The sequence below is a fragment of the Schistocerca serialis genome, chromosome 4 (assembly GCF_023864345.2).
Source record: "Schistocerca serialis cubense isolate TAMUIC-IGC-003099 chromosome 4, iqSchSeri2.2, whole genome shotgun sequence".
Classification (NCBI taxonomy): domain Eukaryota; kingdom Metazoa; phylum Arthropoda; class Insecta; order Orthoptera; family Acrididae; genus Schistocerca; species Schistocerca serialis.
In genome coordinates, this window is record NC_064641.1 from 575,513,619 (window position 1) to 575,530,519 (window position 16,901).

Sequence of the window (16,901 nt, forward strand, 5' to 3'; positions counted from 1 at the left end):
TTAAGGGACCCAAAATGGCATAATCACAGGGAGAGAGGTCCAGACTGTATGGAGGTGGCCAAGAACCTCCTATTTGAATTTCTGCAGGAGTGCCGTGACTGTGTTGGCCTTATGAGGCTTTGCATTGGCATGGAGCAGATTGACCCCACAGGTGAGATTGCCTGGTAGTTTTGATTTGATTACCTGGCGAAGGGTAGTCAAGGTTGGTGAGTAGTGCTGGGCATTCACTGTTGTCCCATGCTACAGTAAGTGAATCAGAAGGGGGCGACCTTGGCTCCCTTAAAAAGGCTCTGAGGGGCAAATGACTGATCTCGGATGATGACGTCCAGCTGTGCAGAACTGGTCAACATCACAGCCCCGGGAATTTTATGAGACAGCCGTTCACCGCCTTCTGCCACAGTGGGACAAGTGTCTCAACAGCCAGGTTCAATACTTCTAACATACAGGTACTGGTTTCTGTAATTATGCCTCTGGTTTGTTTCTTTTTGAATGTCCCTTACACTTGCAATTCCTGAAATCCACTGCCCGTGGCCTCTGGACTGCCGAGGAGCACTGCAGTCCTGGGTCAATGGATAAACCATGAAAGTCCACCACATTACGCCACACACAAGGAGACCTGGCCTGCAGGCAGATCGGTGAGGCTAGATCCAGGCAGAGCCTTCACTTTAGTGGGAAACGATGGCCTGTGATTTTGGCTCGCCACGGAAGTCCACTCTTGAGGGCAGCTATTCATGTGTTACAGACACCATGTTGATGAAATCAATCCATGCTACAGATAACTTGCGCAAATACTCTGAGAATCAATACTAATGAGGATAGGTAGCAAATCACTGTAAAGATGATTGCCGAGTCACAGACAGGGACATAGAAAAGACAATCATACTGTGAAAAATATTTAGCCACAGCCTTTATCCGCGCGCGCGCGCACACACACACACACACACACACACACACACACACACACACACACACACACACACACACACACACATATATTCACACTATCACTGTCTCCGGACACTGCATCGACAGTCTCTGAGAATCAGATCCAAAAAAACCACTCCTCACACCTCCCTGTCCCTCGTCAGCAGCTGCTAGGCTAGCAGCAAGAAGTGGTGGCAGCACTGACTGCAAGCTGAGGGGAATGGTAGAAAGGGGAGAAGCAGTAAGAATGAGGGAGTAGGGAAGCGGTGCACATACTAGGTTGCGGCCAGCCAGCGACTATGCATGACATTTCAGTAAACAAACCATTTCATTTACTGAGACAAAAACCAGATTTTTTCTGTGTTTTTCCAAATTTCCCTGACATCTGAAATTCCCCGATTTCCAGAACTTGTGGCAACCCCGGGTCAGTGGCTGGTTAACAGCTTGACTGGTGTCAGAGAAGGAGATGGCATGGGAACTCAGTTTGTGGGTAAGCTGTATAAGACACTGGCTGTCAATAAAGGCTATGGTGAGGTTATCAATATATTTCGACAGCTCCTGCTTTCCACTGCAGATGTGACGTTCATGGGTGCTAAGGCTGTACGGAAGATACTTATTTACACAGAAAGGGTGACAGCTGTCAAAGTGAAGCTGCTGTTGACGGTTGGTGCACTTGATATTGAATAAACTGATTTTGATATTGAACAGATTTATTTGTGGCCTCTCACACCATCCTGCTATGCCTCCTGTCCTCGTGAATCCTTCCCTGCCTCCTTCCCACCTCCATCTACCCATGCAATTGCCCTCAATAATTGATAACTGTCAATCTTTCCATGGCTGCTGGTTTGAGCATTTGGGTGCCTGTGGGGTCATGTGTGAGAATGTGTGTACTCTTGCTACAGAAAGAGCAAGAGCTTCAAAGCTAGTGTGAATACTATATTCTTTTGAGTGCTTCTATGTGCCACACAGTAGACAAATTAGAACTACGTTAAAAACCTTACCCAGCAACATCTGCCCTTTCTTCATCACCACTACTGGCAGCAACATCTGATTCCGGCTCCATTTTAACTGAGTTTTCTTCTTCCTCTTCTTCTATCTCATCATCTTCCTCATCGTCATCATCATCGTCATCTTCTTCATCATCCATTACTTCATCATCATCTTCGTCATCATCATCGTCATCATTTTCTTCATCATCAACTGCTTCCTCATCTTCATCTTCCTCCTCTTCAGCAACTTCATCTTCATCTTCTTCTATGTCATCATCCTCATCCTCCTCTTCATCATCTTCCATTTCCTCCTCCTCTTCCTGTTCCCGCATATCGACATCTTGTTGCTGCTGAACCTGAAGTTGTGGGCGTCGTTGCTCCTGCTGTTGTTGCTGCTGTTCTGCTACTTTGACTCGCTTGGCATCCTCATTCACTTCTGTGACCATAGCATTTTCCTCGGGTCTTTTCAAGGAACCATACTTCTGCTTTAACCAAGATTCCATTAAGGCAGCACTGGCACCTAGTTTAGGGCGACTGAAACATACATAACCCACACTGTATAATATAAAATAGAACATGCACATCACCAAACTTAGAATGTTGTGGATTACAAGTCAATAAATGAAAACTTAATGATGGATTCATTACTTGCTTACCTGTCCTGGATAGTTCATATACAGAAAGTGAATGCTTAAGAATACTTAGTAACAGGTTTTTCCCCATAATGATTATATATTCAAGCACACTTGATTATCAGCTCTGAAAAACACACATCCATTATTTTCTCTATAAATGAAACATTTGGTTTGCATAATGGATTGCCATGAACAATATCTGCATTCTGATAGCTGCCATCCCTTCTGCACCAAAAAGTCACTTATACAGTATATAGTGTGGACACTGCTGGACGGCACATATGCAGTGATTGAGATATTCTCTGCCCCCTACGCTAAAGGTATTACTAATGCCTTCACAGAAAGGCATTACTCACCAAACTTAGTCCGCAAACAGATTTCCTGTGGCATATCTGTGCGCACAAACACACACACACACACACACACACACACACAAAACTTTCTTTGAATTACATAGATGGGAGTTATCATAGCAACACAATCTTTGTTCCCGTAATTCTACTTGCCTTAATATCCAGAAGCCCCACATCAACCTCTACCCCTGCCCACTCGTTATCCAGCATGCACATCCTGTTCCTCAGTTTCTCTCTTCATCTTAATCTCGTACTCTACGTCGTCATATTGTCAGCACAAAACTCTCTGTCTGTAACCAGGAATGAGCTCACAGGTGCCACAGTCCTATCTTGGACATCTGCTGCCTTGACCTCCCATCAGCCACCTTTCCCCAACCCCCCTCCTCATCCCCTATCCTTTCTCCTCTCACCAACTACACCCGACACAACCCCTCACCACAGTCAAACTATGTAGACAACCAGGACAATGTAGTTGTTCTGGTGTGTGTGTGTGTGTGTGTGTGTGTGTGTGTGTGTGTGTGTGTGTGTGTGTGTGTGTTGGAGGGGGAGTGGGGCGGCATCACATACTCTACAGCTCTGAAAACCCATTGACCCAAAAGCTAGCATGTTCTAAATCTTTTTTTATGGGCCCTTCGATTACTGAGGGAATAGTGTATTCATGTATTGATGACTGATGAGATGTGTTTGTGGGAGATGGGTGAGGAAGGAAACAGGTCATGTCCTTTCCACAGAAACGATCCCAACATTTGCCTTAAGCCATTTAGGGAAATCTTGAGAAAGCTAAATTTTGAAGGCTGGTAGGGGAATTTGAGTCACTGTCCTGAATGAGAGTCCAGTATCTTTGCTCATTTAGAGAACATCATCTCAATAACCATATTACCAGAACACCTTTTACACCAGCTGAAATCCTGATGGTCCCCCATAGAATCAAAGGCATAGGGGAATTATCTGAGAGATAGAAGGATTTCTGGAATAATCTCTTCTTGGTCTCCTTAATAAGTTTGTGGCATCTGACCGAACTACTCAAAATGTTAAGAGGTTCTCTGCAGTTGGACTGCACTCGAATCCATCAAGTGTAACTCATTTTCTTCCAACTGTAGCACACTACGCCTTGTTCCACCATGATACAGTGTAATATCACCCATGTCTCAGCTGGAATGTAACATAATTCATTGTTTCAATGTACTGTTATTGTAGATTATTTTGTTTATCTCTTTTGCCATCGATTACAGACTCACTTGAGCAAAATGAATCTCTGTCGCCAGGCCACTTTCACTTGTTACAAATGAAAGAAAGTAGATTACTTTCTCTCATATGGTAGTTGTGGTGTTGAGTGGACGCAGACTGAAGAGTTGCTCACATGTGTATTTGTTTGAGTTACAAATAAACGTAAGTATTATTATTTGCATTGCCTGCATAATTTCACCACCTTCACTTATCATTCAATCCAATTATATGTTCAAGTTTTTCAACAGCAGCCAGCTCGGCATACAAGAAAGCAAAAAAGAATGGAAGAAAGAGAACATTTTTGTATTAGAGCCAGTGGTCTCTGTAGTCGTCCTGAAGGATTTCAAATACATACACAAGAGATGTAATGGATCATATCTGTAATGTGATCCAACCATCTGGATACTGTGCCCACTATCCGTTTAGCATGGCACAATCTACTGAATGCACTAAGACTGGGATGTTGTCACTAGAGTGAAAATTGTTGGATACTCTAACAATAGGCAGTGTCAAAGAAGGGAAACAAAAAAGTGAGAAACCAATGGTGGAAAACTATCCTGTACCAGTGGTTTAGAGCATGCACTGATTCATGTTCAGAATGCATAGTTCTTTTTTCATTATTACACTGTCTTTTCTATCACAGTGGCGTGCAGTGGCAGAGGTCCATACACACAAAGGAAGAAATGAATGGTCAAGGAATTGAGAGGAAGTGGGTGTCTGATGAGGCTGTTGAGAATACCCTGGCCTGGGGCTTTAGGAGATGACAGTCACTAGCTTATAAGGCACAAGCACTGTAACATTAACTGCTTGCATGATGGAGAAGAGGCAAGGAGGTGTATATGTGTCTGATAAATATGACTTCTCCTCTCAACACTTCCACACAATGAGTTCATCTTTGTTGGGCCTACAAACCCTTTGCACAAAGGCATCACATTGTTAACTCCTGCTTTTATTATTAAGGAATCTGAAATTTCATTTAAAAACTCGGCTCCTGTCACTGTGTCACACCATGTATGTTTAACTGGTCCCCTTGTGTTTTTCTTTTATTCATTAAATTACCATTTTAAGCTATCCAGGACATTCCAATGAATTTATGATCACCATCCGTTTTGCATTTAGGGTACCAATTATACAGATGAGCCATTTCTAGTAAGTACAAAGACTTCAGCAGAGAACAACAGCGCAGTGGGGTGTGTACCAACTACTGTGGGTAACTGACTAGAATTATCCAACCCAAAAGTGTCTGCTGGCTATAAACACAGTACAAGGTGATTCAAAAAGAACTTCACAACTTTAAATATTCACATAAATTTATTGAAAGAAGATATAGAGATGGGTTTAGAGTTACTTTGTAGGGAAACACAAAAGTGTTTTTTTTTTTTTTTTACCTTAAATAAAGATGTAGTATGTGGCTTCCACTGGTAATCATGCACACATCCCATTGGAAGACAATTTCTTCCCAAGTTTGCTGTAGCATTACAGATGTAAATTGCACAGTGGTAAGTTCAGATAGAGAAGCCGGCGTAGGAGGTACAAACACTATATCCTTGAGGAATTCCGCCAAAAAAACGTCAAGTGGCGTCAAGTCTGGGAAACAAAGAGGCCATGCAATTGGCACATCATGGCCAATCCATTGACCTGAAAAGCGGTCAAGGGGAAAATACCGGACGTCAGCCAGGTAGTGGGGTGGTGCACCATCTTGCATTAAGTAAACATTTTGTTCTTCGTCATCCACATCGATCTGTGGTATCAAAATTTGTTGTAACATATCCAGGTACACTATCCCGTTGACGGTTGTCTCATGGGAAAAAAGGGGCTGTACACTTTGTTCTTGCTCAAAGCAGCAAAAACGTTCAGTTCAGGGCTATCATGAACATGTTGCAATGTTTGATCCTACAGTTATTTGTGTTAACCTTGCCACTTAAGTGAAAAGCTGATTTTGTCCAAGAAATTTTCATCCTCATGTAATTTATTCAACATATCTGCACAAAAGTTCTTGCGAGCAATTTTATCAGTGTCTTCTGCATGGTTTCAAATGCAAACAGTTTCTCAACACATGCCAAACACTTGTATGTGGGATTTGCAGTTCGTGAGATGCACAATGGGTCGATTTAGTAGGGCTGTTGACAAAATGTTGTCTCACTCGCTCAATGACGTCGTCAGATGAGCTTTGATGACCCGATGATTTCTCATGTCTTACTGAGAACCCTGTTTCTACAAAACATTTATGCCACTCATAATTGTAGGAGAATCTTTAGCGTACTTGGTACAGAAATTACGCTTAACTGTTGTTGCTGGCTTTGATTCTTCAAACCAAAACACACAGCAAGCGCACTCGGGTCCAGTGAAGGCAGCCATCTCTAACGCAACTGCCGCTAGCGCTCCTTATGTTGTGATTCGGCAATAGCAAACTACACGATACAAAACTTGATGTATTTCCCTAAAAACTGACTACAGTCACCTCTGTAGGTACTATGAATTAATTTATATGAATTTTCAAAGTTGTAAAGTTCTTTTTGAAACACCCTGTACACTCTCCTTTCATGGAATGCTCCACTGCTTCATGAAACATGATCTACATAGGTGTCACAAAAGTGGAGCCAGCACTACAGTTTAATCGATATAGTGTAAGAGCTACTCCATTAGACTCAAGAGTCCTTTTTTACGAATGACTGGTTGGCTTTTGAGTTTACAGTTATCTGACAAGCTGTTCTACTGATGATTAAAAGTGCAAATGGGACCTGATCAACTCTCTAGGAACGCACGTGATACCACAAAAAGTACAGCTTAATTAAAATATGAAAAACAAATGAACAGATGAATTTGATACAGTAAGTAGCTACTATAATGCTCTATTTTATGATACCTTCTCATTATTTATTTACATTCAACACCTATCTATGTAATAATTATTTAAGCATCAGTACAATAATAATCCAAGGACAGTAAAAAAAAAAAAAAAAATGTAATAGGCTGCTGATTTTTTAGTGCATAGTATTAACATTCAGAATCAGTCCTGTACAAAAATAAAGACATGTTGACACAGTTCCAAGTGCATACATTAACAGTTTGACAGGTTTTAAGATGCACTACTGCAGTGTACACTTTCTAAGAAATAAACAAGACTGCCATAACAGATAAGCAGAAGTTTAATATTGAATTCCTCTGATGCACCCAGAGGTTTATGCGACTGTAATGTTATCTATAAAGTAACTGTAATTTCCCCACTCTATATACCACTGAAGGCAGAAAAAAAATGTGTATGGATAGTAACTTCACTATCACGCATGAATTATTCCACTTATAAGTAGAAGTTTACCAACTAAGCTGTGTAAGGGGAAGTTATGCCTAAATGAGGAGAATTCAGTTTCAGTCAACTCTTGGTGTGATATGACAATGAAAGTAAATAATTTTGAAAGTAAAAACCGATAAGCCTCAGATGCTACATAACATTAGGGAACAAAGTTTGTACAGACAGAAACTCTCACTGTAAAGACGGACATCCAAGCCTTATTAAATTATTAAAGTTCACAAACACACGACTGCACTTACTTAGGATCAATAGGCTTCATGCACTCATCATCTTTATTACGTGAATTATTCACAATATTTGATACAGGATGATAAGCAAGCAACTTTGGGGCTTTCAGCAATGCCACAGCATCAATTGGCGCCTTTCCCGCTACATCGAGCCACATCTGTGTAAATATAAAATTTATGGTAAATTTTTCACAAAATTATAATCAACAGATACACTACAAAAAATATTTAAACAAGGGTTAATACAGTAACACTAAACAAATCATAGCAGATAATGAATACTGATATACACAAACAGACGCAACTCAATCACAACTAGTCTGCAAACACATTCAGTAATAGTGGGTAGGAAGAATTGACAAGCTTTGGAGGGGAAAAAAAGCATTATAATTCATTGGGATATTTCTGTGGTTCTCAGAAATCCACCTGATAGTATGTTTAGTTTTGAAATTTATTTTATTTTTCCCAGTGGACTGTTTTGGATGACAAATTCAAACCTGACCATCTGGGGCGAATGTCTAAGATTAAAGCTGAGAATAACTGCAATTTATATTGTCAAAGTCCATCTAACCCAAGATCTAGGAGTCTTGCATGTATAGTGACACTACACATATTGTGATGTGTTAAGACGAAACTTATTCCACAGGCTATCGAAAATGACTATCAAGTTGAAACTGGTATAGCCACAGCATGAGTTTTGGCTATAAGAAACTTTAAATTTTAGGAAAAGTTCCTAACTGCTGACAGAAAATTAGCCACATTTTTATAATTTGCATTTTTGAGATGGGATGTCACAGCATCAAAAGCCCTCATGTACACAACAGGGGTGGTTCATGATTTTTTTTTTGTTGTGTTTAGTCTGAGAATGGAAAGAGAGACACCCACCAAACTTCGTAAATTTTTTCAAAGTATTTCCCTGATTGTCGATACACCACTGCCACCAGTGAGAGTTTTCCAATTCTTTGGATCAGGATAGACATAGGCTGCTATCATGACCACTACACAAAAGTATATGGTAATTAACTTCCGATATTTATTCTCTCCTTGGTGTTCTTTATTGCATTTACACAAATGATAACTACTACTTCATGTTGATGGTAAGGAGAGGTAACCTGTCAATGTTCTTACAGTCCTATGCTATGAAGAAAGATGAGTATCACTACATTGTTATGGAGAAACATCACATTCCCGGACAACATATTCCATGTTTTTTCTTTCTAATAAAATTTTGTATGACGCTATATGGGAGGAAGGTGGGGAGGGGGGTGGGAGGGGGAGAGAAGAAAGACAGTTAAGAGTTTAATGTCTCATTAACATGGAAAGGATAAATTGCTACTCACCTTAAAGATGACCCACTGAGTTGCAGACAAGTACAATGAAAAGTATCTTACACATTGTATCTTTTGGTCAAATCCTTCTTCAGCAAACAAAACACACACATTCATTCACACACGCAAGCACGAGGCCACTACCACCAGCACCTCTGACTCTGACCATCCCTGTGCGCATGATGGGTTCTTGCTTATATGAATGAATATGTGTGTGTGTGTGGGGGGGGGGGGGGGGGGACAACTTATTCTATTTCATAATGACACATCAATAATTATCACATCTGTGTAATAGTCTCTAGCAGGAAATGTTTTGATGAGCAGTTTCTGAAGACAAAATTTAGAATTTCGACCTTTTTCATTACCTTCTAGCTTGGCACAATAATGATTATGCAGCATCTGATACATAACTTTGTCACATTAGGGCCAAAATTTTATTTGACACTTTAGCAACTACAATTTGATCATGGTGTCAATGAGTTTTTCCACAAAAACATAAGTAGTTAAGATGCCTTCAAGTTCTGACAGTATCAATCATCTAAAGAGTACCTGTTATACCATCAAACTAACACCTCAGCAACTACAATTTAGTCATGGTTACAAAATATACCGAGTGACAAAAAATACAGTTTCTTACACAAAAATTTATAATTCAAAGCTCAAACCTGAGTAAAGAAACCCTTTCAGTTAATATTTATGGAGAAAAGGAAATACTTTCTGCTTACCTCAATGGCTTCATCGTTCTCCAAAACAACTGGGATCCTGTGATGGATGTATTTGAAATCATCATTTGGTGTGGTCGTGAAGACAGAACAACTGTATACTTTATCACCCTGTAGGATTGAAACTCTATTTTTAATGCAGTACAAAATTTAGAACAGAACTCCTAAAAATATGGTATAACAATAACATTTGCAAATTACCCAATTATATTGCTGTTTACAGAGAAAGGTTTCCACCATCTAGTACATAGTACGTAATTTTGACACTTCAGTCTCTAGATGGTTTTAGTGAGAATACCAATGCGTAGGGACAGGAAAATTTCACAATAACGCTAACAAGAAATTATTGGTTTTCAACGAAATAACACAAAATCAGTACTTTTTTAAGATTTCACAAAATTTGTAATTTTGCTATATAAAAATGTCATAAACCTGAGGAAGGCAGTTTACTAATATTTGTAACTGACAGTTACTGAATGTTAAAACTGCATTTTGTCTTCAAATCTTCAAGGTTGAGGTTCGTGTATAATCTTAAAAATAACACTTCATTTTCCACCTGACAAATTTTGATGTTACAACGAAAATAACATCAAATTTGGGGGGAAAAAAATCACTGATTGTAGCAAAATATAGCATTGAATTTAGCAAAGAACCTCAAACTTGGTCAAAAATAACACCAAATTTGGCCAAAACATTACAAGGAATGCAGCACATAAAGTTACACTGAATGTGGTAAAAAAAAAAAAAAAAAAAAAAAAAAAAAAAAAAAAAAAAAAAAAAACAATGAATTTGGCAAAAGTTACAAAGAATTTTGGAAAAATAACACAAATCTAGTAAATAATAACACAGAATTTGACAGAAAATCACACCAAATTTGCCAAAACAACACTGACTTTGGCCTTTAAATAAAATGATTTTTTCCTGTCCCTACAAATGCGTATCATGTATGCAATGAACAGTCACAAAGAACGGATAGACTTGCCACAGCCTGTGCATTAAACAAAACTGATATATTTTGGATCTGATGTGGTTACTGAGATAAGAAACTATCACTATGCTATCAGAAACGTCACAATACAATAAGACTGTCTGTTAAATGTTAGTGGTCAGGCATAAGTAACGCATAACAACATTTTGTAAAGTATCTTATATTTAAGAAGGGCTTGTTATTTCCCATTTTGGTAACAAAAGAAGAGTGAAATACTAGCATGGAAATATATTTATTCTGACATTACTATAATTCTTTTGCAGTTAATACATTTCAGACAACAAAATAACCAATATTTTGTGTGGAGAAAGATCCTAGACAGCTGGCAGCACTCCTGCCAGGTTTCAAGTATGAAGTGCAAAAGACTACCATCAGTACTGCGTGAAAGCTTAAGTCACCGATAACTGTGGAAACACTGAGGTAGAAAAATAAACATCACATTACATAGTTGGTCAAGGTAGGGCAAGTGAAGCAGCTGCAGAAAGCCCACTTGACAGTCATGGATCTTCTCTAATGGTACAGACAAGAGGCTTCAAATACGCTGAAAAATCTAAGGGAGGGTATTGACAACATTATTGAAAGGACAGAGTGCTACTCACTGTACAGCAGTGACAGCCACAACAGAGACTGCTAAGCAAGTAAGCTTTCGATTAGAAGGCCATCTTCTGAATTGATCAACATACACTTCTTTGCTTAGCAGTCTTTTTGTTGTACCTGTCTGTCACTCAACATCTCCAGTATATGGCGAGAAGCAATTTTTTCATAATAATAATAATAATAATAATAATAATAATAATCATTATTCCAGCCTAGATTTACCACTGTTCAGGTGAAGGTACTAAATGATATTGACACTCTGAATTTTAGGATCCAAAATTAGACAATTATTCATAACACTTATTACCTCAGGAGACACCCAGATATTGTAAAGTCCTGCTAGGGCCAAAAGCCTTGGTCCTTTCCAGCCTCCTTCTGCAGTCCACTCAAGATTCCATGTTTTCCTGTCATATATATCAATCTGCATTAAATAGAGAGATGTATTATAAAACCACAGAGCCACTGTCATAAATCTTAAATAAATCTGAACAACACATTCTGTTCCATTAGCTGTAATTTTAAAATTATAAATTTAATTAAACATATAATATCAAAAAAGATAATCAAGTCTCAAACCTACATGGAGCTACTGACAGTAAAAAATAGAACCTCAAGGGTGACAAATGAATATTTACATTACAGTTGCTTTCTACAGATGACAAACATGTAGATAGAGAGATAGAGAGAGAGAGAGAGAGAGAGAGAGAGAGAGAGACAGAATACCGCCTCCTGACACAAACGTGAAATAACAAGACAAGGAAGGAGTATCAAAGAAAAATATACTAACACTATAATGTTTCAGAATTAATGTGTGTTTCAGAACTTGGTGCATGCAGATTCTGACATAGTTTTCTGAACTAGTAAGGGGCTGTGAGAAGAACTTTTACAGGGTGTACAAATGGACAAAAAAAAAAAAGTTTCTCAGATTTTCCCTGGATTTCCCAGTTAAAAATACACTTCTTTCCATATGGAAATATACTATAACACTGGTGAAAGTAAATTTTTTTCTGTGTTAAGTGACAATATACTTTTCCTTGGAGTTGTAAAACTTATCAGTTCTTTGAATGGTGAAGGTTCTATACACTGGCATAGAACTTCCCAGCACATGCACTGCACATTTTCGCATTATGAAAGTATAAACAAGTATTCCAATAAATACAGTACGGTAACTTCCAAAGCACTAAAATCAAGATTGTGATGCACTTTTGTCAGTCAATAATAGCTCAAGTTACGTGATCTCACCAACCAATAACAGCAGAGATTCAGAGCCTAGGACACGTGATGTAGTCAGTCAATAGCAACGGCACTGTTTAGTAGTGTGGTCACACAAATAGAAAAAAAGTTAATGGATTAAATTAATATATGAACAGTACAGGTACAAGAAAAGCTAAGCTTTCACATATAACATTGGCCATCAAAAATTTTTCACCCTTGAGCAAACTTCTGATTACTTATTACCCAGAGTGGCCACCTTTCTACATGGTACAATATGAGGAAGCTTATAGATAAGGCCTTCATTCCACACAATGTTGAAGGCAGTAGTTAGATCAACAAATTCTACAAATGTTTTCAGCTTCATTTGGTCTCCTGCCTCTATTAAGGATGAAAGAGAGAATACTTGGTCGCAGCAGCTACACCCTGGTTTGAAGCCTACATAATTAACTATAATATGCTATAAGCTAGCATTGCTTATTCTGTTGTATATCAGCCAATCAAAAAGCTTTTAACAGCAGCTAAGAAGACCGATAGCTTTCTACCTAGTTGCTGGGTTTGCCGTGTTTCAAAACAGAGATTTTCTTTGCCTTCTTGAACTACAATGGAAGCTGACCGGTCAACAGGATGTTGATGAATAATTCTGCTATCCATTACTTAGCACATCCTTTCGTATGGATCAGGAGTTCTGGGTGTATACCATCAAATCCCTGTGCCGTAATATGTTTGAGGTGCTTCAGTTTGGTGTCAATGTCAAACTGTTAAGTGACAAGCACATTCTGATGAGGGAGATGCCGTCTCTCTTTCACAAAGTTGCCGTTCAGTATGTCTGGTAAGTTTCTCATTGAAGGGATTCCTGATGCAATAATGATGTGGGTAGCGAACTGCTCAGGTGTTACTTCTGGGTGTTTTCTGCATACTGGTACACTTCCTCCCAATATCCTCAGGAGTCTCCATGCATTAGAGAAACCTAATGTTGGAAGTTAAAGGTCACAGGGAAAAAAATGAGAAGAAGAAGAGTGCAAGGTAAGTGTTTAACATTCCATTGATTGTAAGGTTTTTAAAGAAGGAGCACAATTTCAGTTTCGGGAAGGTTAAGGAAACAATTTGGTTGTGCCCTTTTCAAAGGGATCATTCCAGAATTTGTCTTACACAATTTGGGAAAAACCAATGATAGACTAAGTCTGGATGGCTGAACAGGGATTTGTGCTGCTCCTTCCTGCACATGTCCTGTGTCTTACCACTGCGCTGCTTTGCTTGGTAAAAGAAGGGGAAAGGGAAAAACCCAGAGTGTCTGTAGTCAGGGCCACACAGTAATTTTAAGTAGTTGACTCAGTTACAACACCGGTGTGTTTTGTCTTTACACACAAACTCTAGAAGTCCCATTACAGAGTATAGTGAAATGTATCGTTACTGCCTGGTTGTCACAATATTCTTTCAAAAAGAAGAGGAATGAGCATGTACTGTAAAATGAAACTTATCTTACAATGGGCAATCAAAATGTTTCTGTTCGAAGGCTGTACAGTCCAGAATCGGTATGCCAATCAGACAAAATTGCTGTGAGCTTGGAGGCAATCATCCTACTAAAACACCAGGTTGAAGATACCTGTGTGGTAAAACACTGTGTCCTGCTGCATGAAGGAGGGTTAATGGCTTGCTGCACATCCACCTGGGAAGTCTCCTCCCAATGCTCTCAAATGCATCTGAAAAAGTTTTTATAATCAAGATCCAAAGTTTCACATGGACTCCACAAGTTGTCAGAAGTCCCCTGAGGAAATATTGAGCCATGTTACCTCTACAGCCATCCATAATTGTGAAAGTGTTGCTAGTGCAGGATCTTGTGGACAAACTGACCTCTCAATTATGTCCTGTAAATGATCAATGGGATTCGTGTTGGACAATCTCCGTGACCAAATCATTTGCCTGAATTGTCCAGAATGTTCTGACAAGGCGCATCGCAAACAATGATGGCCTGGTGACATGGCGCACAGAAATTCCAGTGTTGAACGGCTACAAATGGTCTCCAGGTAGCTGAACAAAACCATTTCCAGTCAACAATCATTTCAGTTAGACCAGAGGACCCAGTCTACTCCATGTAAATGCAGCCCACACCATTAAGGAGCCACCATCAGCTTGCACAGTGTCTTGTTGACAACTTGGGTCCATGGTTTCTTGAGGTCTGCGTTACACTCTAACCCTTCATCAAATCTTACCAATCCAAATCGAGACTCATCCGACCTGGCCAAGGTTTCCAGTAGACTATGGTCCAACCAATATGATCACGAGCCCAGGAGATGCATCGCAGGTGATGTCATGCTGTTAGCAAAGGCACTCACATTTGTCGGCTGCCATAGCCCATTAATGCCAAATTTCGCCACACTGTCCTAACAGATATGTGCCACATTGGTTTCTGTGATTATTTCACGTGTGTCGCTTGTCTGTTAGCACTGACAATGCTACACAAATGCCAGTGCTCATGGTCGTTAAGTGAAGGCCATTGGCCACTGCGTCATCTGTGGTGAGAGGTAATGTCTGAAATTCGGTATTCTCAACACATCCACTCACTCTTGACACTGTGAATCTCAGACTATTGAAGTCTAACAATTTCTGAAATGGGACATCTCATGTGTATAGCTCCAACTAATATTCAGTGTTCAAAGTCTGTTAATTCCAATCATGCAGCCATGATCTTGTAGGGAACCTTTTCACATGACACACCTGTGTACAAATGACAGTTCTGCCAATCCAGTGCCCTTTTACATACCGCCATCTGTGTATGTGCAAATCGCTATCCCATAACTTTTCTAACCTCAGTGTACGCAAACAATCTACCTCTAAATATAATATGACACTCAGTTTTATTTGTCGGCAACAAATCTGTACTCACTGAAAATAAGACTGCACAACTTATTCCCCAAGGAGTCACTGACACCCTAAATAGTTTGGAATAGTGGTTTGAGATAAGTGGATTAAAATTAAGCATGAAAAAACAAACTAACAATTTAAAACCAAGCAATCCAATTCAAGTAATTTCTAGATAACCCATAAAAATCAGGAACTTATGGAAGCAGACTCTGGCAAATTCCTGGTATTTCTAGAAAAAAATTATCCTGGTCTTCTCATATGAACTACTTGGCAACCTAGCAAAATGGTTCAAATGGCTCTGAGCACTATGGGACTCAACATCTTAGGTCATAAGTCCCCTAGAACTTAGAACTATTTAAACCTAACTAACCTAAGGACATCACACACACCCATGCCCGAGGCAGGATTCGAACCTGCGACCGTAGCAGTCCCGCAGTTCCGGACTGCAGCGCCAGAACCGCACGGCCACCGCGGCCGGCTGACAACCTAGCAAAATAGTCTTGCATTCACAATGACAATATTGTCCTACACAACTGACACTGACACTAAGAAAGTTGTGTACACAGCTGTTTTGAATCCATAGTAAGAAGTGGAAAAATCCTTTTGGCGAATGCAAGTAGTGTAAATAGGATATTATTACTTCAAAAATTTATTATTAATAAATTTGTAATATAAGCCCTGAGATTCATCCCGACCTTTATTCAGGGATCTAAAAATTTCAACTATTCCTTGTATTTACATTTATGAACTGTTTATCCATGGCATTCCAGAATTATTTACAGAAAACCATTTTCAATAGTTGTATGACAAGAAAAGAAGATAGACAAACTTCACTCTCAGATTGCACAACACAAGGCTATGAAAATAACAATAAATTGAAAGGGAAAAAAGTGTGGAACTAGGTTTACTGAAGGTAAAATTGTATGCTATGCTAGTGCACATAGTTCAACATATCACTTTGATGAAGTGATGTGTTGAACAAGTACTTTTTGAACCAACAAATGATGATTGCCACAGTAAAAAGTTTATTTTCGTAATGTATAAGATAATCTACAACTTGGATGTATGTCTTATTTATGCATATGTATCATGAGATAGATGGATGCAGCTTATCTTCAAGCCGGGATGAAGATGGCCATCATATCACATTCAAGGTACCTGTTGGTCAGGCGGTTTATTCTGCATCATCGGTGCCTGCCTTGAAGATATGGTGTACACCACAGAGGAAGAGTGGCCATGACAATGCTTATGATGTCACAGGGACAAGAACTTGTGATGTACATACATTAAACTGAAATCTGTTATTTAGGACAGAACGTTTTTGGTCTTTGATCAATGTTTTTGCAAGATTCCACATGATGTAACAACTTTGTAACACTCAGTTACTATAAACAAGAGTACAACATATGAGATGTCCTAGGTGAGAAGACTCGTATTTATTTTGAGAGTTGGGTGTTGGATCTGTACTCTTAACCTCCAGCAGTAAATGCAACACATCTAGAACAGAAATTCAATCAGAAG

The 16,901-nt window shown here is 39.2% G+C and overlaps 1 protein-coding gene across 2 annotated transcripts in view; it reads right to left on the minus strand.

Moving 5' to 3' along the window:
* The window catches only part of LOC126475312 (abasic site processing protein HMCES-like), a 97,499-nt gene that overhangs the window by 63,400 nt on the left and 17,198 nt on the right, over nucleotides 1-16,901 (minus strand). For both annotated transcript variants that reach the window (XM_050103089.1, XM_050103090.1), the window contains exons 4-7: nucleotides 11,611-11,724; nucleotides 9,722-9,829; nucleotides 7,681-7,826; nucleotides 1,926-2,447 (exon numbers count right to left, since the gene is read on the minus strand). In XM_050103089.1, the coding sequence (XP_049959046.1) occupies nucleotides 1,926-2,447; nucleotides 7,681-7,826; nucleotides 9,722-9,829; nucleotides 11,611-11,724 (890 nt within the window). The remainder of the gene's footprint in view (nucleotides 1-1,925; nucleotides 2,448-7,680; nucleotides 7,827-9,721; nucleotides 9,830-11,610; nucleotides 11,725-16,901) is intronic.